We start from the raw sequence: 25140 nt of genomic DNA on the forward strand, positions 1-25140 counted from the left end.
TGTGGGGTTATGTGTTACTGAAATTATGTCACTGATTTAACACAGTTTATAGTTGGTAGAAAAATTTGTAGTAATTATCAGCAGTACAGCAAACTGCTGGCCTAAATATGCGCTCTGAATGTGATTACTTTATCTTTACACTATAGGTGAAATAGGGTGCTAACGATAGGAATTTTATGATCTGCTTGAAGAAAAAAGGGAGGCATTTTAACTGAAATTATAAGAAACAAAAACGTTTTGTATGGGTTTTTTCCTTCCAGCACATGTTTATTTTGTTTTCAAGAAAGGTGGTTGTATGTACTGACTGAGAAATTACATCTAATGATTAATAGAATGATGGATGTCAAGAATCACCTTTTTGAACAAATAATAAATCAACATTTATATATGATAGGTTTTTTCCAGTAAAATTTACTATATTAGTATCACTTATTTAATAAGGTGTCAATTATTAATACTACCAGTAAAATGTTGCCACAAAGCCAAAGTTACCTGCATTTCAGTATTTTGCTTTTGGTTTGCATTATTGCTGTTGTGCAGATATGGGTACTAACATGGGAATTCTACCTAATATTTTAAAAGATATATTATTAATTATAATATTTAAAAACTTCAAAATGTCCTACATTTAATCTTACTTTCAGGGAAATATCTTTTTCATTTTAGGGGTTATGGATTTTAGTTTATTTTTAAAACATCAAATCAGAATGAAAAACACAGCCCCCTTGTATTATATCATGAGTATTCCAAATACATATCTTTTTTATCTATGTTTTTCCATAATTTAATATAGAGACTAGGTTCTCTCTCCCTTTCTCTTTTCTATTAAATTATTAAATATCTTCCAAGTGTTGGTATTCCCAATGCCCAGCGTTAGACACAGGCGAAGTTGGAATTCATTTGGTTTTTCGGGTGCCTTCCTGCAGTAGCCGCGGTGTGTTGTGGGGAGCGGAGCCGGGCAGTGTCCTTCCCATGGCGGTATTGATTTGCCCTTCAGCTGTTTGCAGCGCAGCGAGAACCCAGGGCCTTGTTGTTGATTATCTACACAATGTCTCGGTGAACAGTATTGACCCATTGCCGCTCACTGCCTATGGCTCTTGATTTTTCACACCGTCTCCATGACACTCATAATAAAACATACTATCTTATTGCTACGCGGCTCTGGAAGCCAACCGATCTACCCGTAGAGCAACTGCCGCCTTTCTGGAGACATTTCATTCTATGGGGGCGAGGCGTTGGAGCCCTTTTAGGGTTGTCTTTGTACCCCCTTTCAAGGGGGACCGCACCCTATGCTCGGGCTGCGTCCTGCAGAGGACTTGCAGGAAAGGGGGCTCGTTTGGTTGTGCTTCGTTACTGCGAATCTCAGAGAAAGGTTGTGTGGGGCTCTGTCAGCATGGCTTTTGAAATGTTTGAACAATCAAAAGAATTCATGAGATTTTTAAGGAAAGAAAAAAAACCACCACCCAACACTGTTATGAAAAGAGACGATATAAAATGTCAAGGTCACTCTTAAAATTTTAAATGCTTTGATAATAAGTTCCAAAATAATTATGACAAATAGAAATCTCAAACAGTTTAGCTGCTTTGTTTTAGTTAATAAGCTACCAGCTTTTTTCAAATTCTTTGCATTATAATTTACTATTAAATAGCCATATCTTGGAGGAGATTACGGGGAGGACTCCTTTGCAATAATTTTGTCTTTTACACTAGTATTATTTTACACTGTGCTTTAGATTATTACTGTGAACTGCCGCTATGAGGGCATTTCTTTTTTTTTTTCATAAATAGAACTGTTCCACAATAAGCAATTTGCTAGTATTAAACTACTCTAGGAACTCTGTTCTGAAGTTTAAATTAGAATTATTTAAAATACTAGCTAAACTCTAGTATATTTTCATACAATATTTGCTGTTGAGTCCTTTTAGCATTTTCTGTTGCTGGAGAAGCAGTGGTTTTGTGACCAGAATATTTTTAAACCCTGCAAAAACACGGTGTGCTGAGACAGCTGGTGGGAGGTAAAGGCTCTGTAGGAGGACTTCCCAGTCCGGCGGTGTGCGGAGCAGCCTTCCGGGAGATGCTGAGCCCCCTCCCCACCTAGGGAGGACCCAAGTTCCCTGTAAGAGCAGATTTTTTGTTTTTTTAATAGTGCCTGGTGCCACATCCATCAGAGTGACATCGGCAGTCTCCAGAGCAGCATTTAGCAGTTCAGTGTGTATTCATCACAGGTGATGTCTCTCTCAGGAAAGCAAAATTGTAAATGGAGGAAGCTGATGACTGGTGGCTCCCGGGTGGGGGGAAGGAGAGAAGTGAGAAGGGATCTCTGCGATCATCAGGTCTGACCTCCTGCATGGGGCAGGGCGCTTATATCCAGCGTCACTGGGCAATGGGTATCTTCAGAAGATCATCTCATCTTGATCTTAAATTTTCCAGTAATGGAAAATCTGCCAGAATCGTCGTAATTTGTTTCAGTAGTTAATGATTTTCATTATTAAAGCTACATTTTGTTTCTAATTTGACTTTGCTTTAGCTTCAACTTCTGACCAGTAGGTCCTGTATTACATTTAACTGTTAATCTGCGTAAGAAATCGTTAATTTATTTTCTGCATGTGAGTGCTCGAGACATGGTCAAAGTCCCACCGTCATACTTGATAAACCGAAGAGATGCGGCTCCTCTGGGCCGGAGGGGTGCTGGCAAGCCCAGCCAGCCCAGCATGCGCTCAAGGATTGTGCTCTCCGGGTTTTTCCTCCGCAACCCCAAGCCCTCTGGGTGTTCTCCTCAAGCTCTAGCAGCAGCAGCTCTTAGGTTAGGACGGGCCCTTTTGGGAACCCGGGAGAAATGCACCAATGCAGCAGTTTTTCTGTTTGCAGCTGCATTCCAAACCACATCGATTAACCAGTATTTAATCCATGCAACAGCCAACCTGTTTGTTACGTGTCCTTTTCATTTCTCACAGGAATGTATGAAACTGCACCAAACACCTTTCAGAAGCCTTGCCACCTGAGGGGTTTGACTTTTATCATCAAAACTGTACATTTCAGTAAGCTTGCTTGATACCACCTCTTTTCTATAAAACTATGTTGTTGACAATGTTTGTATTATATTTATATCAACATCTCATTAGTATCAATTTCCTATGAAACATGCCTTTCTTGGGGCGATTTGCATGAGGTAGGTAAGCCTATAATTATTCAGGTCTTTCTCTTTGCTCTTTAAGGTACAACTAATAATACCATGAGCTCTCTTCCTTTTCCTGGAACGTCCTTGTTTTTCTAACGATTGGTGGGAGTCCGTGTTAATGAGCTGTGAGCTCTTTGGCTGCTTCATTCAAAGCTCCTACGTTTGGCAATGATTATCAGTCCACATCTTACTTGCGAGGTTTTTTATATGGAAAAGCAAATGATTCTGTTGCAATTTATTCTTTTGTCTGGAGAGAAAATTCAGCAGTTTTAAGCAAGGTTCTGAAAATACCTGGCAGTGGGTATAAATAAGTCTTTACTCTTGCATATCAGTTCTGGTTTTGCCAGGAAATAGACATTAATTATCATTTTAGTCCTCCAGTCCCTTCATGTGTCTCTTAGAGGTTGAGGCTGAAATCTTGAAATGGGCTAAACGATGTAACAGGGATTCGGTGTAGGAAAGGGACCACAGATTTGGTGTTTTGACAATAATGTGCTGAATTGAAATGCAGATGCATTCTGAACTGATCGTTGGTTTTACATCAGTTTTCATAGCCTGATAAGCCTGAGGAGTTAAGGCCCAAGAGGTAATTTTGGGTTTTTTTTTCTGCTGATGCCAAATGACTGTTTTTGAGCTGAGCTGCCTTTCTGCGTAGGCAGACAGGGTAGCTGCCTCTCTTGCAACTGAGGCGGGCAAAAACTTCGCACCGGAGAAGAACTCAAGAACCTCCATGAGCAGAAGATGGGCTGTTGGCGTAGCTGTGACCCGCGGAGACTCCACCGGGGTGTGAGCTCATGGAGGGCCTTCTCCTGCCCCACCTCAGGGTGCAGCTTACCTTGGGCAGGAGCGTCCTGCACGCAGCCGGGTCTCTGCCCGGCCGGCTGTTCTGGCTGGATTTCCCTGGGGAACAGCTGGGACTCACTCGTGAGTAAGGCAGTGGGGGGGCTGGCTTGTCCCATCGGGCGTCTTGCGGTGGCCTGGAGGTTTATGACCAATTTTTCAGTGATAATGCTGAAAGGTATTGCCAGATCCCACAGAATTTGTTGAAGTTTTACAAAGGCTTTCCAGCTGTCTGAGCAAAATACCAGACAGTTTTTGCATTACTTGCTCGGTCTGACCAGCAGTGCCACAGTTGTCCTGAATGCTGAAAAGACTGGTCAAGGTGGTGGGGTTGGGCTGGTTTGGTTTGGTTGTGTATGTGTTTTTGAGGTAGTTAATATAAACACAGCAGTAACATTGTGCCTACATGTGGTTTGTCTGGTAGAGTTTCTGTTTTGATGCTGTACCTAAACACTGTTACAGCCGAGAAAGTTAGAAATATACATTCTGCTTGAAATTCCCATTCTGCTTGCTCATGTGACTTCTGACAAACTTCCTCAAATTTCTATTTCTAGAGAAACTGATGGATAGCTAAAAGGGAAAATGTATGGCTGATCAACTCTCCATTCTTCACAGGGAGGTTATATTCAGGTTGCAGATTACTCATGCTATGCTCAAAACTGAAAACCCAGTATAAAATGTTTACAACCTCATTCTGTGCCTTAATTCTATTTTGAAAAGAAATTATCATAAGAAAAGGGCTGAATAAGAATAACAATTTTAACAGAAAGGCTGCTCTGCGATTAGCCTAATGCATGTATGGTTTTGTACTTTTTTTTCCTTTATCTGTGTGATCTCATCCTGCTTTTATTCTGGATAACAGAAAGCTGCCTACATTTAAATAGACGAATACTTGCTGGCAATTTTTCTCTTGTTCCTGTTCGTTGTTATGCACAGGTTGTCCTTTTTAGGCTGACCTTTTACTGGTACAGCTTTAGGACCGAGCGTGGTTGTCCCTTCCTGGAGGACAACGTTGTGTGTATAAAAATCCCCGAAATAGGTTTGCAGTGGTTCTGTGTCTGCTGACTTGCTGAGTACCAGGGGGATGTTTGGTGGCGTGAAGGTGCTAGCCACTTCAACCGAACAATTGCAGTGGCCTTTTGAGCAAAGCTTTTACGTGTATGCAGAGCTGCCTTAACTGAGTCATAGTTATCAGGTATTGCAAAGGTTAAGCTTTATCAGCTGCACAAAAAAAGGTTGAGGTTTCATCAAAAACTTCCATCCTCACAACCTGTCGACCACAATTTGATGATGATTATTGATTATTTCACAGCCTTTCACTCACGCTGGCACTGCGGCCAGCCTTGATATACAGATAGGGCTGCAGTCCAGCTAAAATAAGACTCCATCTTGATAATGGACTGAGATGAGATACTGTTATTTGATAAAGATAATTGATGTTTCACAGTGAATTGGAAAACAGTTCTGAGTGCAGCAGATCTGTGGCTGCTCCATCTGCAAATGTGGCCTTTGTTTACAAAACATAGCAGGAGACATGCCGTTAAACCTCTCCGCCACAGTGCTCTGCGCTGAGCACACCGCTTCAGCATGGCTGGCAATTTTTAACCAAAAATAAAGCACTCATGCTGAGAAGCACGATTTGTAATTTTGCAGTCACGATGAAGTTTCTCAAACGTGTATGTAGCTTAGCATTGCTTCTGCTGAGACACCCTGGAGATCTTGTTTCTCCTGCTTGGGCTGTGCTTGATAATTTGTTTCAGGTGAGCTGGTATCTTAAAATCTGTCTTTTTTTTTTAGTATTTATACATGGCATTTGAATTAGGCAAAATGCTACTTGAAAAAGTTGAAATTTGTCAAGGGAAAATAAGGCATAGTGTGGGTCTAGATTTCTTCATTCTCCTGAAGTTTTAGCTGATTAATTTAAAACACAATGCATGCTTATGGTCTCCCCTCTGCGCCTTTGTTGACTACACATGTGCAGCCCCCAGTTTTGAATTGATTAAGGTATCACTCATTGCAAGTTCTGTTCACCCAAGTTCTTTTAGTCCTATTATAACCTTTGTAACCTCTAATTAAGCAATAGGAGATGGCAGGGAGTGGGGTTATCATGAGCTAATGACACCCCAAGTGTGTTGTGTGGCACGAGGTTCATCTGTGTGCTGCTAATCCTCTGGGGGAGTGATTATCTAATGATAAACGTGCCACGTTGCAGCTCATTGATGCTGCCGCAGTGTGCTCCTGCCGCTGCCGGCGTGGCTGAATTACGCTTCCCATTCCAAACGTCATTTTTTTCGTTGACTTTACAAACTGACAGTTTTGAGGTTTTCTGACGTGATTTACATACTGTGCAAAGTCATGAACCAGGAGATGTGCTGCTTTCTTTTTTTATTTTTAAAGAAATGCATTTATTAAGAATATGCGAAACAAAAAAAATGCATAGTCATTTTTGCTAGGCTAGAAGCAGTCTCAGCAGGTTGAATGCAACTAAAGGTTCATGTTAAACTCAAAACAAATACTTACTATTTTGCATAAGATTGTAGATTGTCATCAACAGGCACTGAAATTCCTTTCTTTAGAAAAAGGAATTTTACTACAGAAGAAGAATGATAGTCTGCTCCTTTTTTCAAATTGAACACTAAATCGGTGTTATCAGGCTGTAGAGGTGTATTTCAGGTAACTAGATTTTAGGATACATGGCTGTCATTGACTTTGGAATGATGGGAAAAGAATGTCTGAAACTTTCAGACTCCGATTTTGCTCATTGGAGTCTCTAGCGCTATTTTATAGCCAAAACAGATTTAGTGTCATTATTCATTAATTTATCATAATGATAAACCATAAACATTAACTCGGCTACATTCTTTGGGGGGGGGGGGCTTTTCCTCATTGTGCAGGTGGGCAGGAGGCTTTTCATCTAGCTTTGTAAGGTATCTACCACAGAGGGATGCCTGAGCTCCTCCGTGAGACTTTCGAGTATCTCTTTCTCTCATTGACTGTACGTGAAGCCCAGAAACTTGGGGTTGGTGTGATTATCTCTATTTAAGGTTATGTCAGGTAAATTCTTGCTGGGTAACAGAGTCCAGTCCAAAATCCCCCAATTAATCCGTACATACAAGCTGTCCGATCATTTTTCTTTTCCTTTAGAAGTGTATTTGGGTGTATAATGAGAGACTGGCCCTTACAGAGTCACTAATCAAAGACTTCAGTTAAAACATGAGAACTAAAGCTGCCCGCTGCTGGTACATCTTCGCGGCACCTTACCGGTGTAGGAGGTGAAGCCTGTTTCAGAAAATACATCTTCTGTTCTTCCCACCCAGAGGGCTCGAACTGAACAGATCCATGAATTTTATGGGAAAATGCCAGTCTACCTCCAGTACTGCTCTCATTTTTAGGGGATTTCTGACTTCAGCCTGGGTATTTTGCATGCCTGTCCATGTGTTCCTGCTGGCCGGTGGCTCCAGTCTCAGAAGCATGGAGAATTCCCTCTGAAAACAGAAACTCTTCACCAACATTGAGCTATAGTGATAAAGGGTTGTATATGTGGCTGTATATTTTGATGTGTAATTTATGAAAACTTTGTCTCCATTGTCGTTGCTGTTGCTGGTACGGTTACGTGTACACCGAGGGGTTCCCAGGGTCTGGACACCAGCTGGGACTTGCAATCAGGTCCGTGTTCCCTGCGAATAGAGAATGGCTTGGTCAAGTGCGCGCGGAGAAAAGCACAGAGTGTAGTCAAGAAAGCCATAAAAGGTTATATTTTTGTTGCTTAAATCTTGGGTTTTGTCATAGATATTTAGAACTGCATTTCATAGAGATACTTGTAATTAATACTGAAGTGAGCCATGCTTAGTGTAAACCTGCTGTACAGCTGTAGTACTGGATGTGTAAAGGGCTTGTCATGAAAACAAATGGTTCGTTTAGCTGAGTAGCATCTCGTTCTTTAGATGTTTTTCTCTGTAAGCACCCCTTACCCTGGCGCTTGCCCTTGCCTGGGCGGGTGTCCATGGGGAGGGTGGCCGATGGAGGACGCGTAGCTGGGGGAGCCCCCAGTCCCCGCTGTGGCATTGCTGCTTCGGCAACCTCAGAGTGCTTCCCCAGGAGGAATCTGCAGATAATGCAGATGTGCGCTTTTATACGTAAAAACGCTGTCATTTTCACTGGGAGATGAAGGAGAAGCCTGAGTTTTGGTTCGGTTTATTTCAAAGCAAAAGATGCTTTTAAACATTGGCTGGAATCAATACTGTTTGGTCCGGGGTACTTTATTTGGCTCACTGCAGAATTAAAATCAGAGCTTCAGCAGTCAAAGCAGTAATTGAATTGTGCATAGTGTTATTTTATTTCAGTACCTAGATGCCTTTGCAAATTTTTATTCTTATATAAGGCAGAAAATTATTTCATATTATGTTTGGAATGAATAGTTGCTGATGTCAGATGGCTTGTTTTAGTTAAGTTTGATTACTGAATAAAAGACACTGTTCTCAAATATGGTATTTTAAAGGTAGAAAAAGAAAGATAGCTATCCTGCAGTCTCAACCTGTAAGGCATTTACTGACACTGTCACACGGACAAGTTCCGATGAGGCAGGAAAACTTATTAGTAGAAACACGCATCCTCAAATGGCAGATAAAAGATAATTACTGAGTATAACCTTTTAATAACTGAGTATAACCCTTTTCTCACTGGAGGCGGGAAGGGAAGCCATTAGGCTGCAGTGCAAATGCCATCGTGCTGTCCTCCAGGCACGTAGCACATGTGCAGGCCCATTCAGTGCAGTGTACTTCTGCTCTAAAAATACCCTGTCGTGCCCTGTCTGTGGTACAAACAGCCATGGGAATGTGCTGGGGGGCTGGGGGTGCTTTGTTTGGTTTTGTTTAGAATCTGACTCGCACAAGCAATAGCAAAGTTCACAAGAGAAAATCCATAGTAACGTAATACAAGGTAGTAATAAGTGCATCGCTGGCAAGTGGGGCAGGAATTTCAGGGGACGTGCTTCGGCTGCACCAGGACTTACCGTACTTACATTTTCATATCCGTTGATACAGATGCAGGCCTCGCTCTTTAGTCCTTCTTACGTTGTATTTCCAGTGCAAGATAGCCTCCCAGCAGAAGGAAGGCATCATGCTGTCGTGTGTGACGGACCCGTTTTCCCTATAGGCTGCAGTAGCTTTACCCTGATTTTCTAAACATGCCCAATAATACAGTTGAGGGATTTTATTCATTTTCATTGTAACAAGAAATGGTCTTATCCTACCAACAGCAAATCCCAGCTACATTAGGGATGCAGTAACAAAATAGCCACTTTTTTCAAGTTTCTCAAATGTCTTTTAAGAACAGTGTTTAATTATGCCCAGTTGATAAGCTGGTGGTAATTCAGCAGTATATTTTATGAGAGTAAACTGTGCCAATATGCTTCTACAGGGGAGGCTAGTGGGGATTTAGCCAAGGTGCGAATTTACAGCACACTAACTCCTCTGCGTTAACTCTCCACTTGGATATTGTTGATCTGCACCAAATCTGCCTCTGTGCATTGCGGATAAATCTACTTTGCACATATAAATATATGCATTAAGCTTCAAGTAACAAATGCAAACTGAGAGTCCTCATGTACAGCCTAGCGAGTGCACTGTAAATTCATACCGTAACTCCACTCCAACCTCCCAGCCTCAGTAGGCTAAGTAATGAGGCCTCGGGAAGCACTAAATTGGCTTTTTAGGTCATGCTGATCAGCAACGCTAGTTTGCTAAAAGACAGTTTTTTCTCTTTCTGTACTTTTCTCTAGTTGATTTGGAGACTGGTTTAAAGGAGCTTGCCTATTCTGCCTTTGCAGGCATACTGCTTTTACAGATACAGGAACATCTCGTTGGAAGTGGGAAGGCAGGGGTAGATGCCAAGTGAGGACTGTGAGCCCAAAAGCAGAAATCGGGACTGCTCTTGAATAATCAAAGTTAGTAAAAATTAAATAAAAAACTGATTCAACTACGGCTTTCTGCTTAACTCTTACGCCTCAGCCGACGGTGTAATCCATTCCACTAAGGGTTTTTTTCTTTTTGGAGTGGTACAATTCAGTATACAAAAGTCAAGTAGATTGGAAAAAGATATTCAACTTACTGACCAGCCTCGGAGGCCACAAGCCCCCTGCTGAGTTACAGATTTATTACAGCACTGAGTTAGTAGCGTCCCTAGGAGCAGTGACAGAAAAGTAGGTATGCAGATTTTGTACTGAGCTCTATAAAGAAAATTGAGTTTCCATGTATCTAAAATTATATCTGATTTAGCTGTTACTTCCTATTCAGACACTCCTTCCTACGCAGAAAGTGGCCTCGCTCTTCGTTTTCCCCTCTATAAAAAGCTTTCTTCTTCAGGCGCTGCTAAAGCAGTTTTCTGGAGCTGTCCAGGGAACCATCCAGCTGGGAAGGGAAATAAGGATTTTTTTACATTGTTCTTACAACTTTCATATGCAATAATTTCTCAGAAATGCTATTTTTGTTAAAGAGAGAATCCCTAGATTACCCCATGCAGATTTGGCGGTGTTTAGCCAGATAAATCGTCAGTCGCCTCTGTGTGTAAGAACTGTTGTCCTTTTTCCTGAAGGACTATCACTTCCTCTAAAGAAAAGCTGAAAGAAGAGTGTATGCAAATACCTTTTAAAAACAAAATTTAAGTCTAATGCTAACTCACAATTCATAACTTGCAAAATGACATTTAACTTATATTCCGTATTTTAAATATAAATAGAGCACTAATATGCATTAACCGGCAATGGTCAAAATCTGGGTTTCTCCCTTTAGGCTTGCCCATGGCCAAGCAGCACATATTTAAACACGACTCTCTCTCTGTAGATGTACAGAACTGTTTAAAGTCATGTTGCTAACACATTTTTTTAACTGACCTATTTCTCCAGTCTAGACATGACCTTTGTGAATGCATTTTTGCTTTCGGGGGTTTGTTCTCTGTTAGGGAAAAACACCGTCCTGAATTCGGGCTTTGAGCCCGACTGCTTTCAGCTTTGCTTCTCGCATCCGTAAGTGCGAGACCTATAGGTGTCTGGGCACGGGGAAGGGCTGGAATCCTGATGGAGCAGGGGCTCGGTGAGACCTGCTGAATCCAAAGGAGAGGGCTGCCTTTCTCCTGGAGGCATCGGGACGCCTGCTTGTGATTCAGCCCCAGCATTGCTGCGAGCGCTGCAAAATGGCTTTGCAGCTGTGGCTAGAGAGGGACTTAGAAAATCTGTGATGAAACTAAAGCTTTTAATCCAGATATCAAAGTACGTTTCGGAAGGGTTTGGAACAACACCAACCAAGGAAAATCTGTATGCCTAACATATTTAATAACTCATAACCAGAAAAAATTGTGAACATACAATCTCTTATACTTTGTCAATTTTTGAGTAATTATTGATCGCTAATTTGTTTTAAGATTTTATAGCTGTACAATGGCATATAATGCTCCAGGTATTATTACTATTATCATGAATTAATTTTTATAAAATTTAGAGCAGTTGTATGAATTAAGTGGCCCTGATACTGTTCACAGGGTTTCTGAATATCCAGGTGCATTTTGAACGCAAGGCCCAGAGCACTTCACCCTCTTCCTCCCCACCCACCCCAACCGTTGTTTAGTGATGTTTTAATTGCAAAATATTGTGGAATATGCTAATGTCCATGATCTGCATAATATAAAAATATATGCTTGTTTGATAGTAGAAAAGTGAAACTCTTGTTAGGTGAAGGACTTGTTTCGCTGTAAACTGGGATGTAATGACAAGGAGGACAGTCATTACGCACTGCAGTTCTGGTGTTCCTATCTAGCACCGCTTGCGGTGACGAGAGGGTGGCACAATGTCCTGGTGGAGATCACTGGATGTGCATATTTGCACATGGGGGTCTAGGCAGTGTTCCCAGTTAGGTAAGGTGGGTCTTGAAAGAAGCATAAATTATTTTAAAAAAAAAAAAAAAAAATCAAAAAGCTGCTGTGTTTTTCACATGCAATGACGTTGCATCACTAAGTGTAAACCATCATATGCAAACTGCTTGTAAAAAAGACTTAGACTTGTAAGAAAATGTTTTCCAAAGATTTTAAAATTGAGGACTGCCATTTCCAAGTTTCCGCTTGCTTTGATAATCTTGGTGCTGATGCTTGTGACCCTTGGAAGAGGATGCGAGTGGTAACTGTGGAAAGAACAAGCAGCATTCGGGGAGTTCTGCAGCAGGTGACAGTTTGCCCAGGAACTGCTAAAGATCTGGAAATACAGCCGGTGCTGATTAGAAAATTAGAGTGAGGAGCAGTGAGAATCAGAAGGCTGGCTTCAAAAATGACAGCAGAGTTGCTTTCTCAGAGTCCGCAGGGCAGAAGACACTTCTAGAAGGATAATTAAGTCCCCAAACCCCACCATCCTGGTGGGAGGCACTGATCTCGTTAGCTTTTCCTCCTCCGTTGGAGTTGTGAAACGCTTTCCTTTAAAGTCTCAAGTCACTTGGGAATTACAGATTTGTGTGTTTTGCAAGTGCATTGAAGGCTCTGAAGTCAAAGGTTAAAAATACCGTGGTGCTCCGAATATGACTGTGACATTGTTCTAACTAGTTTTCTTTAAAACTTGGGTCAGTAAAGCTGGAGCTGAAAGGGAAGAGCTGCATCTTAACAGAACTGTTTGTGGACGAGTGCTTCTCGCTGTGCCAAAAATCCCAGAGCTCTCCCGGTTTCATCTATACTGGCACAGCTTAGAATGAATTTTAGCCAAAGGGTACCTCAGCAAAACGCACTTTGACTGGCAAGAGCGGGAAGCCTACAGGACCGTTGTGCCTGGCCGCAGATCTCGTGACGGTTGCTTGAATAGGAAAGGAGAAGAACTGAGATTGCGGCGACCACATCTAGCTCATCACCAGAGAAGCTTTAGAGGTTGGAAATGCTTCGTGCTCCAGCTGCTACGTACTCCGATTATCAACTGTCAAATAGAAATCAGCATATGTAGGCAGGTGAAAAGCAGGTTTTTGGTGGGTTTAACTCCTATTATTAAGCAGTATTTCCCTAACAGTAAGTAACTACATAGGAAGAGGGAATGCTCCATGTATTCCCATCTTCTGTTAACTCACTGTAGGGCAGTGTTTCATTCTTAGTCTAGTTAGAATTTTTAATAGCTTTTTCTTCCAATAGGGACTGATTTTTTTTTTTTTTAATGAAAATTATGGGGTTTTGACAAACAGTGTGTCTGTAAGAGAGCACGTTCTCTCATCACTCTCTGGTGCTGTGAGCCGTACAGGGTTATATAAGTGACGATTTATTTCTTTACCTAGGTTTCTTATGTTTAAAAAAAGTCTGTTCTATGAACTTGGCTGTTTCAGTAGAGTTCACTGATAAGAGTTGTATGAAACCTATGTGTTTGCTAGGAAAATAACGTCGCCTATCCTATCTGCTCCTGAAATCGGTTTTAATAATGCTTATTTTTACTCTTACTTTTCAAAATCACGAATCATGCCTGAATCCGTCGTTCTGCTCAGTTCATGTCCGTGGGCTGTGTGTTCTCCCGTGGCTGAATAACGGAGCTGACTGGGTTTTGCTTGGAGCACTGGCCCTGCCACGGCAGGAGCTGTGCGGGCGCAGGGGCAGCGCTGCTGCGCGGTTTGTGCCGGGGCGGGGGTACCGCTCGCCTCCGCTTCCTCCCTTCTGCCAGAGCTGTTAAAAAGTGTAACTGTTTTTCCGTAAGGCCTTCGGGTAGTCACTAAATGAACTCACTTCGTTGCCTTTACAATTTGAGACCCGTTAGGTTAATTTTTTTAAAAAGTTTCTCGTGCTCCATCTGACCAGCGCACTCCTACCCTTGCCTCCCTCCTCGCGTGCTCCGCTGCGATGCAACCTCTGATCAGCCTTACACCACGCGGCTTGGATTGCTGCCATTTATCGTGGTTTAATTTTGTCTTTCTGATGATTTATACAGCTCTTCCCATTAAGAATATGATTTGCATTTTGATAGTTGGTTAGATGAAGCCCATGTTCCAAATGGTAAATCTGGTCCATGTTGGGATTTTCTGGGGAGCGTTCAATGCCTCTTCCCCCTGTAAAGTGCGCTCTGGCGCTGGGATATCAGCCCAGCCTTCCTCACTACATTGAATGATCCCGTGAGGGATGTGTGGTTCAAGATCTAAAGCTTTACAGGGCTTCCCAGCAGTGAGCGTGTGCAAATCCAGAGACCTGCTGTTTGTCCAATGTGAACTCTTGTCTAGATTCCCATCTATAGTTGTTGGGGTTTTTTTACACAAACTGTTTGTAATTACTATTATACTCCTTTGAGTAGGGATTTAAATTAATTCTTTTATATCTCGCAAAATGCTGTTAAAAACCCTGGAAAAACTACTTTCTTCTTCCATTTTCACTGGTAAGAATATCCTAATCATACTCAGAATCCATATTTTAAATTATTTTCCTAGAAGTTAAAGCATAAAGCTTAGCCTATGAGCTGTTGAAACCTCTTTTAAAACGGTAATTGTCAAGGAGATACGGATTTCAATAACAATACCGAGTTGTCTAACACGTACTCATGCAGATATTCTGAGGTTACATTACAGTATTATGAACCTTGAAATGAAGTACAGCAGTATTAGTTCCACGAGGAAAAATTCACTGCTGATATTATGGAGTGGCTGATTTATATGTTTGGGGGCAATTAATTGCCATATGGATTTTGATGGTCCACGTGAAAATCTTGAACTGACAAGTACATTCCTAAAGTGAGAGCATACGTCAAATGTTTGTGAACGTGGGGGTGTTTGAAAGGCAGGCTGGGCTGATTTTGGAGATCCAAGCGCACGCTTTTATTACAGCGATGGTTTCGGGGAGGAGAAGGCCAGTTCTCGGCTCCTCTGTGCAGCGTCACGAAGTGGTTTGGGGCTGGAGCCGTACGATTTGGGGACGTTTTCAAACCGTCCCGTAACACTTGGGCGGCTGCAGCTGTCATCTAATTTTTTCTGGATTAAGTTCGGTCGAGAAAGAAGCTGCCTCATTTTCTGGTTGTCATTTGCCCAGGAAGTAAAAGCAAATTGTAATGAGGGACTCGCAGCAGGAGAACCTCCTAACAAATGAGAGGCATATATTGACTGACAGCCGGCCTGCCACTCCAGTGATAAATGTATTTTTATACACGGCCGTTCAAGGGCACTTTCTGCTCCCAGTGAATGCTGCCTGTCAGATCATGCACAGCACATTTGAATACTGAGTAATTGTAATGGTTGATGCAAAATTGTATTACCGTAAGGTTAAAAATTAAGTTATATATTTTATTAAGTTAAAAAATGAAATACATGCGCTTTGTCTTTATCTTGATATTATTGAGGGACAGGCAGAAAATTAATTTAACGATGCAGATATACTCTTTTTCTCAGTACTGTCCTGAAATGTTTACTGCAATTGTTAGTATTACTGGAAGTAACGTAGAATTAAATTATTAAAGATACTGAAACTGTTTTAAGTTAATAATATTTTAGATATTTCCACTAAATTGCTTGGAAAGTAGGGATTTATTTTTTAGTATTCATAAAAACCTCTGAAGGGCTATCTTGAGTTTACTTTTGGTATGAAAAATGAGATCGTATTTTAGATATCTTTTCAGATGAAGCCATTTAGTTTTGTATAACTTTGTTTTTATAAAAAATAACAGCTCAGGATGCCCTGTCCCCTCCCCGCAGCCGGCCGTGGCCGTGGGCCAGCGTGGTGGCTGGGGGGTGCCTGGCCTTGGCTGGGGCAGTGCACATCTGGAGGGAAAGACTTCGCTTGGCTGGTTCATCCAGTAAGGACAGCTGTAAACAAGTGTTTCCTTCTTTTTTTAGACACAAAGCTTACTATGCTTACTTTGCATTATTCAGGACTTTTAAGTTTCATATTACTCAGAATCCATCATACTGCTATAAAAACAGAATTAAAATATAGTAAAAAGTTACATAAATCCTCCTTGCGTTGGGGGCGCGAGAGTAGATTATGCCTGCTATGTTTAAATACTCCTCCTGTACGACCTCCGTGGGCAGGGTCCGTGCTGGTTTCCGTACTTGCTGTAGTACGCCGGCGCTGGTCGTCTCCTGGAGAACAAGGGCTGCAGATCCCAGAAACCTTTCAACTGCAGGTTAATGTTAGAGAGGCAGGGCTATAGCAACCACTGCTGGCAACGGAAGGTCAGGAACACCAAGGCAAATGGTGACTTCCTACCATCTGTTGAAAATCCCTGGTACCCCCTCCATTGTAGGTACTGATCTTAAGTGCATATATTCTGAAATAAGTAAATCTGTCACATGAAAGTGTGATGTGAAGAACCATATAGCAAAAGAAGACAGACGTGTGGGAGCCCAGGAAGGAGTGCTGCTGCAAACAAAGATAAGATTCACAATCTCGGAAGAAAAAAAGAAAAATGGGTCCTGGGCATAGTACATCGCAGCCTGGCAAAGGTGCTGTTAATCTCCGTGTGACTGAAGTGAGAGCAGCCGAGCAGGCACTGCGGGGCTTGTGTTTACCTTTGCAGCAGTCATCGTAAGTATTTATTTTTATATATTCACTTCGTAGGTCTGCCATTTTTATCGTTATCTCAAAGGCCGATATTTATTCCTCTGCACAGTTTGGGCTCTATATGTGTTCTGCAGGGTTTTGCACCCTATGTTAGCATTAAAATCCAACTTCCAATTTTTAATTTTAAAAAAAAAAAAAGAAAAAGAAAACTTTTGTTTGCCTGATGTGGAATCACTCAGTGCCATGCCGCTGCCGGGGGACCTCAGAGAGGTATATGCATGTCAGTAAAGCGCTACTAACCTGGTTTTTCTTTGTGACTAATTTCTAAGAATGACTGATCTGTCAGACCTAGCTCTATTTCTTAAGATCTATTCTAAAAGTGCATTATTTTTTATTTAGTTGGGGGGGAAGTAGAGGGAGAGTTACTTTTTTTTCAGTTGTGCCATCACCACCAATGATTTTCAACTTAACATTTCAGTTGTTAACTGTCTTTTATTAAGCTTTGCCTTTAGGATATGAGCTTTAGTTTTGTGATTTACTTATGTTCTTGTATAAAGCTGCATTTATGCCTGCTTTCTGGAGAACACGTCTAGATGGCTGCTGTGGCAGATCACCCCAGCTTGGCTGCTGAAATTGCCCATGAAATCATTGCCAGTGACTCCTCACTGATCCATGTAGGAGTTGCAGAATCATCTCCTCCTTAATTTTCAAATAACCATTCCTTGCCCAGAGGTGATTTGTATCCCTTGCAAAAGTTGGAGCTGATACCTTCCTACTGCTCCATGCTAAAAGCAGGTACATCATTTTAAGGGTGTTGCTTAGCTGTGGCAAACCTCTGCTTTTGTACGTCTTTCAAGTGGTGGGTACTGGAAGGGCAGTGCTTCTGGGGATGCGTTAGGCATGCTGCTTTCTCAGTAAGTGAATTTTTTTGTTTCACTTTGGTTAAGGTACCCCTAGAGATTGGGGATATAAATATCTAATAGTAAAGGTGGTAAAATATTAGTATGTCTCTGTAGCAGAACATAAGTTACTTTATCAATTTAAATTATGCATTTCAGTATATTTATGAAAATAAAATTGCTGCAGTGATACAGTGGTTATTTTTTATGTCACCTTTAACAGAATATTGCAATTCAATGTAGAGTTGACCAAATATTGGACTTAGAATTAGGTTGTCATAGCTTCAGTATATCATGTGTTACAGGACAACGACGGTGGCAGGTGCAGAAGTCAAATAGTCTCCCAGGAGCATCCTCCCATTAAAAAACAATTGCTTGGGCAGAGGGAAGCTGCAAACAGCTGCACTTTGTCCCACCATCTCTGCCATTCAGAATTAAGACTGTTTCCAAACCAGTGTCGCACAGATTTTTGCATACTTTTCATTGTGCTAACATAACTGCTTCGGAGCTGAAAAACTGCAAAGAGTAACTTAAAAGCAATCCCAAGGAACGAGTGTTTGCTGTGCATTCTCTGTTGAAGCATTAGTGCTGTAATCCATTAATGCAGCGTTCAGCACCGCAGCAGAACAGTGCCAGCCAGGGGAGTCTAAGCACCAAATGTATGGGTGCAAGCAGAATATTTTGAATGAGCAGCAATAATTTCTTTTTGTTACGCTTACTCATTGGCCTCGGAAACAGCAGATGAGCATTGCAAAGCACATGTTTAGATAGTGCACTAAAAAATAAATCTTGGCTTGAAAGGATTAGCATCAATTAGAGAAGCACTTCCTTTAAATAACAAAGCAGATTAATTCCCTTAAGGATTGTACTTATTGGAACACATTTTCAGTAGTAAAAAGAGCAACAAGTGTGCTAGTACTATTGATTTTCTACCTTTGTATTACCAAAACATATTTTATTGACAAGTATTACTTGCTTGTTAAGTGCTAAAGAGTTTGATGGGTCTAAACATCGGATCATCAAATTAATTGCCCTTTCAAACTTTCATCCTAAGCTGCGGTGATTACATTAAAGAGATAGGTTTGGGGTCCTGTTGGAGTTCACTCACCTTTTACATGATAAACAAGAAATGAATATATTAATGGGTTCTTAATATAGAAGGCTAACTTTAGATGCAGTGTACCGTTCTGAGTAGGTCCTCATCCTTTAATGTCCCAGTGACGGGTTCAGGAGCACTTCTTTTCCTTTCGCAGCCTGATTTTATGCAACGAATGTTACAAAGTCTTTTTTCACACAGTTAAGCCCTGCCAATGTGAAGTTGGCACAGAACCTCTTAATGCAGAAAGAGCTGCGATTGTGTATTTTCGAAGAAATACTTTGTGCGCTCCTGCTAGCAGCCCCGGCGCTTGCCGGCGCTCTCCCCGGCGCTGGCGGGAGGCCGATCCCTGGGAGCCGGGCTTCCGCTGCTGGGTGGGAGAAACTGGCCCTTGGTGCTGGCCGGAGCGGGGCTCCCAGCTGCGGGGGAGGCTCTCAGGTTGGTACAGCTGGGGTCTAAGATGGGAGGGTACCTGAGCTACCTGGGTTTGCCCGTTTTAAGATCTCCAAAGCATTAGAGAAGACATAACACAAATTAGTCTGTCTTGTGTAAAGCATCCGCGTGTTTTGCAGTTGTTAAACAGTAACCTCAGGTAACGCGTAAATAAGATCTTAACAGTGACTCTGACTGTGGAATAAGTGAGTAATTTTTCATGATGTTTCTGACATATGTGCTTATATTGTTGGATATTGTAAAAAAGTGTTGAACACTGGTGATTCCACAGCTGTAAGCGTGGCGTGTGAGCAGAAGGACGTGTGACTTGCTGAGCTGACGCAAGCGACCGGCGGCACAGCCGGGGTGGAGTGTCGATCTCCTGCCTTGCCTGCAAGGACCCCGTCGCTGCCGTAACACTGTGCAGAAGGGTGGGCTGTAGGGGAATGTAATGTTAAATATTGCCAAAGATTGTCCAGGGCTAGGAGTCCGTTACTTGGCCTTGGAAAATTTTTTGATGGCAAAAGATGTGCATCACAGATGTGTGGTGCATGTCTATGCATCTATGATGCACTGCCATGAGAAGTACGTGTTTCAAATAATAGTTCAAGCTCTAATCTGAGAAAACACTAGGTACCTTCCAGTTGTTGTATTATTTATGAAAAAAATCCCTTACGCTTCTAGTTGAATCAAGGTTGGGCATAAAGGGTGCCCTCGCTCGGTGGGCGGCGCAGCGCTGTGGGGGGCATCTGTGCCTGCTTTGTCAGGACATTTCTGCTCCCTGTGTTCGGGATATGTTCTCTGTAAGGATACCTAGATCCTTTACATTGCAATGGAAATATTTCTGTTGTTTGTTGGAGTAGAGAGGACTCTCTCAACGAAACGGCTGTCTGTGCACACAGAGGTGCAGCTGTGAAGGAAGAGCCCGTACGGCTGCGGGTGGACGTAATTCTGCAGTCCGTCGTCTGCCTCTTGGGGAGGTCTTTACAAAAATGCGATCATGTTCCTGTGCCATTGGAAGGGAGATTGTGGTCGTCTCGTTACCGTTTCTGTGCAGAGTCTCTCTGAAGAAAGAGCAGTGGCCTGAGTGCAGTCACTTCAGCCACCGTGGTGCCCCGGGGGTGGGGAAGCGGGTGCTGCAGCACCCCAGGGTGCAGCCCTGCCTGCTGCCCAGCTCTGCTCCCGGCCGTTCAGCGGCCTCTCGTGCTGGTGCCAGGGAGCCAGCTGAAAACGTTCAGCACTCTGAATGGGGGACATTTCTGTAAAGATTGTTGTAAAGGCGGGGGGGTGGGTTTGTGCTTCTTACCGTTCCCTGCCCACTGCCTAGCCAGCTGGAGGCTCCTAGACATCCGACTTACAGCCTCCTTTGGGGAGTGTAAGTATTAGATCTTTTTAAAAATTCCTGTTAAAGACACATTTATGTTCATATACCTGACAAATTACTTTGGTTTAAAAACTGGATTTGGCAGGGAATGTGTTCATATGATGATTAATTCCATCTGATTGGCTAAGCAGCTATTAGAACACTTAAAAGAAGTTGTCATGGTATTTAATACTGAGCAGCATGTGCTTAAGTCCCACCTGATAAGACATTTCAGTGATGTGCTTTCATGTTTCGGATTGTCCAAAGGCATTTAGGTGCCCTGAGGAAAGGGCGTTCTCTGTGCTGGTCCCAAGTCCCTGTGTGTGACACGGCAGGAGCTACATTTCGTGCCATTCCTTCAGGTGCGTGGCAGCAGCACGTGCCACCGCCCTGTCCTCCCTGACCGACGGGAGCCAACCTCTGCAAAAGAGCTTTGCTTTGCTCCTCAGGGGTATTTGCCAGTTGACACAATGACAGTCAGAAAATGAGTGCTAGAATAACAGAAAATGTAGGTGAAAATGAAGAGGTGTTTCCACATAGAATTTAATTTTTACTGACGGTAATGGTGTCCCTCAGTCTTCCAAAACAAGTTTCTAGAAGTTGATGTACTCATGCATTTGTGTTTGCTTAAAAGCCTGTTCAGCATCATTGTGGTGATGGGTAGTGAATCTTCTACGTTCCTGTTCTCTCCCCCTCTTGTCAGACTATCCATGGCCATAAAGGACCGATAACTGCGGTGGCTTTTGCTCCCGACGGACGGTACCTCGCCACGTACTCCAATTCCGACAGCCACCTCTCCTTCTGGCAGGTAAGGATGCGTTACCGTCCGTCTGTCTGCACGCACATGGTTACTGAACTCGCGTTTGGGACTTTCTTTTAACATGGGTCAGTAACGGCGTAACACATAAGGAAATGCTGAGAACAGGAACGTCCCAGAAGTTAGGGCAGAAGCTGAAACCTCCGCGCAGAGTTTTGTCGTTCACCAGCCCGACCCGCGGCGTGTGCCACGCTGCCCTCCCACCTCGCCCGCAGCGAGCGTCTCCTCTGCCTTCAGGCACCCGCGCGCAGGGCAGGCTGTTGGACTGGGGCTTAGTGCCCCGGTCCCCGGCGCCTCGCCGCTGTGCAACTCCTCCCTCGCCATCCCTTCAGGCTTGTGGAGGCAGCTTTGAGTAGCGGTGTCCCTGTCACAGGGGATTTTTCCTATCAGTGCTTCTATTTAAGCATTTCTTGCAGCTGTCCCTCGGTGAGCGCTGGGGCTGTTTGCATACACATCAGTACATCACTTCTGGGCAATCAAAGAACATTCTCAAATGATAAACTTTCATATCTGATGTTTAAAGTTTGAGTACGATACTGTTGTAATAGTTGAATTTCAGACACCTAAAATATCTACTGGATAAAAAGTAGAGCTGTGTGGGAGACCCCCAGCTAGTTCTGCACAGGGCAGCGGCTTCTCCCCGGTGCCCTGTCCCCTTCCTACCTGTCAAGAGTTTCTTCTCTAACTCCTGCAACCCCGTCAATCCCAACAGAGTGAGCTTCGGGAACATGTCTCCTTTTTATTTTTTTGAGCTTGATGCAAAACTCTCAGGACAAACACTCGCTCCCAGTGCCGCGGTGCCCATGCCCCTCTGCCCGGCTCTGCGCCAAGCCCGTGTGTAGTGGTGGCATCGGGGACCCCGGTGCTGGGCTGTGCCGCACGGTGTGGAGCTGTCTTCTGTTTCCCTAATCATACTGAAAACAGGAAAGCTGAGATATAAACCATATAAAGAGGGTCTGAAACACAAGGAGAAACTGAGAAACAGGCCACCATTTTGTGAAGTATCTCGAGGTTTATTTTCATTAACATATGAGCAGGCTTTTTTCTTTGTAATCTCATGTTGGCAGGAATACTTTTTGTCAGTTGTAGGCTGCTGCCTACATTTCCCAAGCAGGATTTTTTTCTTCCTTCAAATGGCTTTAGACTTACAAGATACATTATTTGGAAGCGACTGATCTGATCAAGCAATGTGCTTTATCAAAATCATTGAGTCTTACAGTAATCAGACTATAAAACAGAACTCGGTATGCCCATAAGTACAAGTTATATTCTTTAACACACTTCCCTGCTTTTCTGTGTCGTTCAGTAGTTCTACAGGTGCCATAAAAAATTACTAAATTATTATCCATCACTATATTGTGTGCTTTCTGAAACAGTAAATGAGAACAGCAAGAATCTTCATCCATCAGTTAGTTTATTCAATTTAAGTGCTCAGGGAAAATCTGGAAAGCAATCAGACCAGATCTTTTAGAATTGGCAGGGAAAAAAAGTCAGGCACGAGTTTTAAATTGTAACCTGCCACGCTTTTCCAGGTGTATAAATGTTCACGTTAAAGTGGCTTTTACATAAAGAGTTAAATATACCTACACATTTAGTTTTAAAATGTGACCTCGTGCACTAGTGATTTTTCCCTTCTGTGTTCTGTTTGGCACTATTATTAATGCAGGAAAATCAGTAACATTAGTCATCTTAAAAGGGTTATTACTCAAGATGATTTAAATTGTGAAAATGTCAGTGGTGCTTGCATGCTCCCTGCTAGAGATGCCATGATTTACACTCTCTGACATCGCTCTGCTGCCGAGAAGAGCCAGGAAAAAGTAATGGCTTGTACTTTGTCCTGATCAGAATTCAGGACGTGGCATCAGCAATAACGCGCCTTAAATGTCCCAGGATTTGCCAAGGTTTCATGGGGCACCTCTCGGGGATGCAGCCGGCCACCCGGCCGCCTGCTGATGGGAATCCTGGGGTTTTTGAGAGTGAAGCAGCGTTACAGGAAGTGTAGGGTTCTGTGTATCTCCGTGGGTTGGATCAGAGAATCTCATATTTGAAAACATGGAGCTAGACAGGACGCATCAGCAATAATTGGCCTGCTTTCCAAAGAGTGTAACTCAACAGATCTCTTCTGAATGGCCTCTTCATCTACCAGACAATAAAAAAGCTCTTGCTTTGGGGTTTTTTCTGTTCGTTCCTATCATGACAACTGCTCTTTATTCTGCATATCTTCAGCTCTAGTGCTTTTATGATTTTGATAAATAATATTCTAGCATAAATATAATCTTATTAATATTTCACATTTTTTCCTTAAATTCTGAATGTGTACGCTTATGCTTAGCAGGCATTTATAAATTGCCCCCAAGGAGCACGGTAAGGTATGCCCACTGCGTTCGTCAGGTCTTCCACTGTGCGTAGTTGTGTATGGTGGTCATTAACCACCATCCAGACCACCCGGTGCACTGCCTGAATGCTCAACTACCCTCTCAGTAAGCAGCGCTCCTTGGCCCAACTCCAACGAAATTTTAATTAAGCTGATTTGAGGCGGTGCTGGTCCTGGGGATCACAGGGACGTTGAAGTTTGGGAGGAGGTCCGGGTGCCTGTCGCGGGTGGTGACCCTCCCCAGAAGCCCCGTGGGTCACCCGTGGGTGTCTCTGCAGATGAACACCTCTCTCCTGGGGAGCATTGGCATGCTGAACTCCGCGCCCCAGCTCCGCTGCATCAAAACCTACCAGGTGCCCCCCGTCCAGCCGGCCTCGCCGGGCTCCCACAACGCCCTCAGGCTGGCACGGCTCATCTGGACCTCCAACCGAAACGTCATCCTCATGGCTCACGACGGCAAGGAGCATCGCTTTATGGTCTAGGGTAAATCCCTCACGCTAGAAACCCCTTTCTGTTTCCAAGTTCCTCGTAATTCTCCCTCTCTCTGTCCCTGTGCTCCACACGTGGGATGCCCACACTGCCTGCAGGCCGCCGGCGGGCTCCTGCCCAGCTCTGCGGGGCAGCTGCGCTGACACCGGCTGGTTTTGCCTTGCAGCCGGGAGAGGGAGGCGACGGCGCTGGGGAACGTGCTCCGTGCGTGGTGCGGCAGAAGCGGGGATCAGTACTGTGGTGGCGTTCCTCGGCCAGATCCGAGCGGCAGGAATCAAACCAGGCTTTGCAGCCGGGCTGAACCCGGCCCCTTCCTCGCTGGATGTTGAGTTCACGCAGCAGCCCTCATTAAACACGTTTTTCCTTTGGAGACTCTCGCAGAATCTCGGTGTTTACCAAAAAGGCTCGTGTTTACATGTACTTTCTCCTAGTGACCACTGAATGATGGCGGGCGAGGCATCTCGGAGCTGGGCACTCGGGTTTCTTACTGAGGGGCTTATTGCCTTGGGATGGGGAGGGATTGAGTTTCGGGGTGGACGGCCTGTGTTCTGATCTGAAGGGGATGTTTCCTCATACAAATCTCAGTTTTCAAGAGAATTGGAAGTGCTGCTGTGCCCAATCACTGTTTGCTGTAGTCTGGAAGAAAGAATAATAGTCCACATGTAAATAAAAAAAAAGATCTCGTTAAGATGGAATAGCAAACTTGAAAAAAGGAGTATTTATATATAAAGGTGTTTTTTGCTACCAAGGCAGGTATTTATTTAAAAAAAAAAAAAAGACAAAAAGCTTTTTCTTCCTAAAGCCGCTCCCATTTGTGCCGGGACGTGCGGGGCAGCAAGACCGTGCACCCACGCCACGCCACCCTGCGCTTGTGTCACTTCTTGGCTTCACCGGGGGACCAGAGGGGAAGGACAAAGGCCCCGGAAGGAGGCGGCACAAGTGGCATCAATGGGGAGCAATTCTGGCTGGAAAAATGATGAAAAATATGTGGAAGGTGAGTTATTTGAATGGATATATTGAAACATTTTCTTCGGTAAGAATATTCCTGTGTAACATTAGCTGTGACTGTGTTTCCCCCTTCTTACATATCTAATTTTGTGAAATATTTAATAGTGTGAAAGTATGCTGGTTTATGCTCACAGTAAAGAAAAAAATCTATAAAATACTAT

General features: G+C 43.3%; 1 protein-coding gene across 8 annotated transcripts in view; it reads left to right on the forward strand.

Moving 5' to 3' along the window:
* The window catches only part of WDR7 (WD repeat domain 7), a 150853-nt gene that overhangs the window by 124308 nt on the left and 1405 nt on the right, over positions 1 to 25140 (forward strand). For 6 of the 8 annotated variants that reach the window (XM_075138116.1, XM_075138115.1, XM_075138117.1 and 3 more), the window contains 3 exons: positions 20995 to 21099; positions 23761 to 23965; positions 24138 to 24965. In XM_075138116.1, coding sequence (XP_074994217.1) covers positions 20995 to 21099; positions 23761 to 23964 — 309 coding nt within the window. In that variant the 3' untranslated portion in view covers position 23965; positions 24138 to 24965. Of the gene's footprint in view, positions 1 to 20994; positions 21100 to 23760; positions 23966 to 24137; positions 25135 to 25140 lie in introns of those variants that run through there. The other 2 variants (XM_075138113.1, XM_075138110.1) reach the window with 2 other exon arrangements.

Source organism: Calonectris borealis, chromosome Z, assembly GCF_964195595.1.
Source record: "Calonectris borealis chromosome Z, bCalBor7.hap1.2, whole genome shotgun sequence".
NCBI classification, from domain to species: Eukaryota; Metazoa; Chordata; class Aves; order Procellariiformes; family Procellariidae; genus Calonectris; species Calonectris borealis.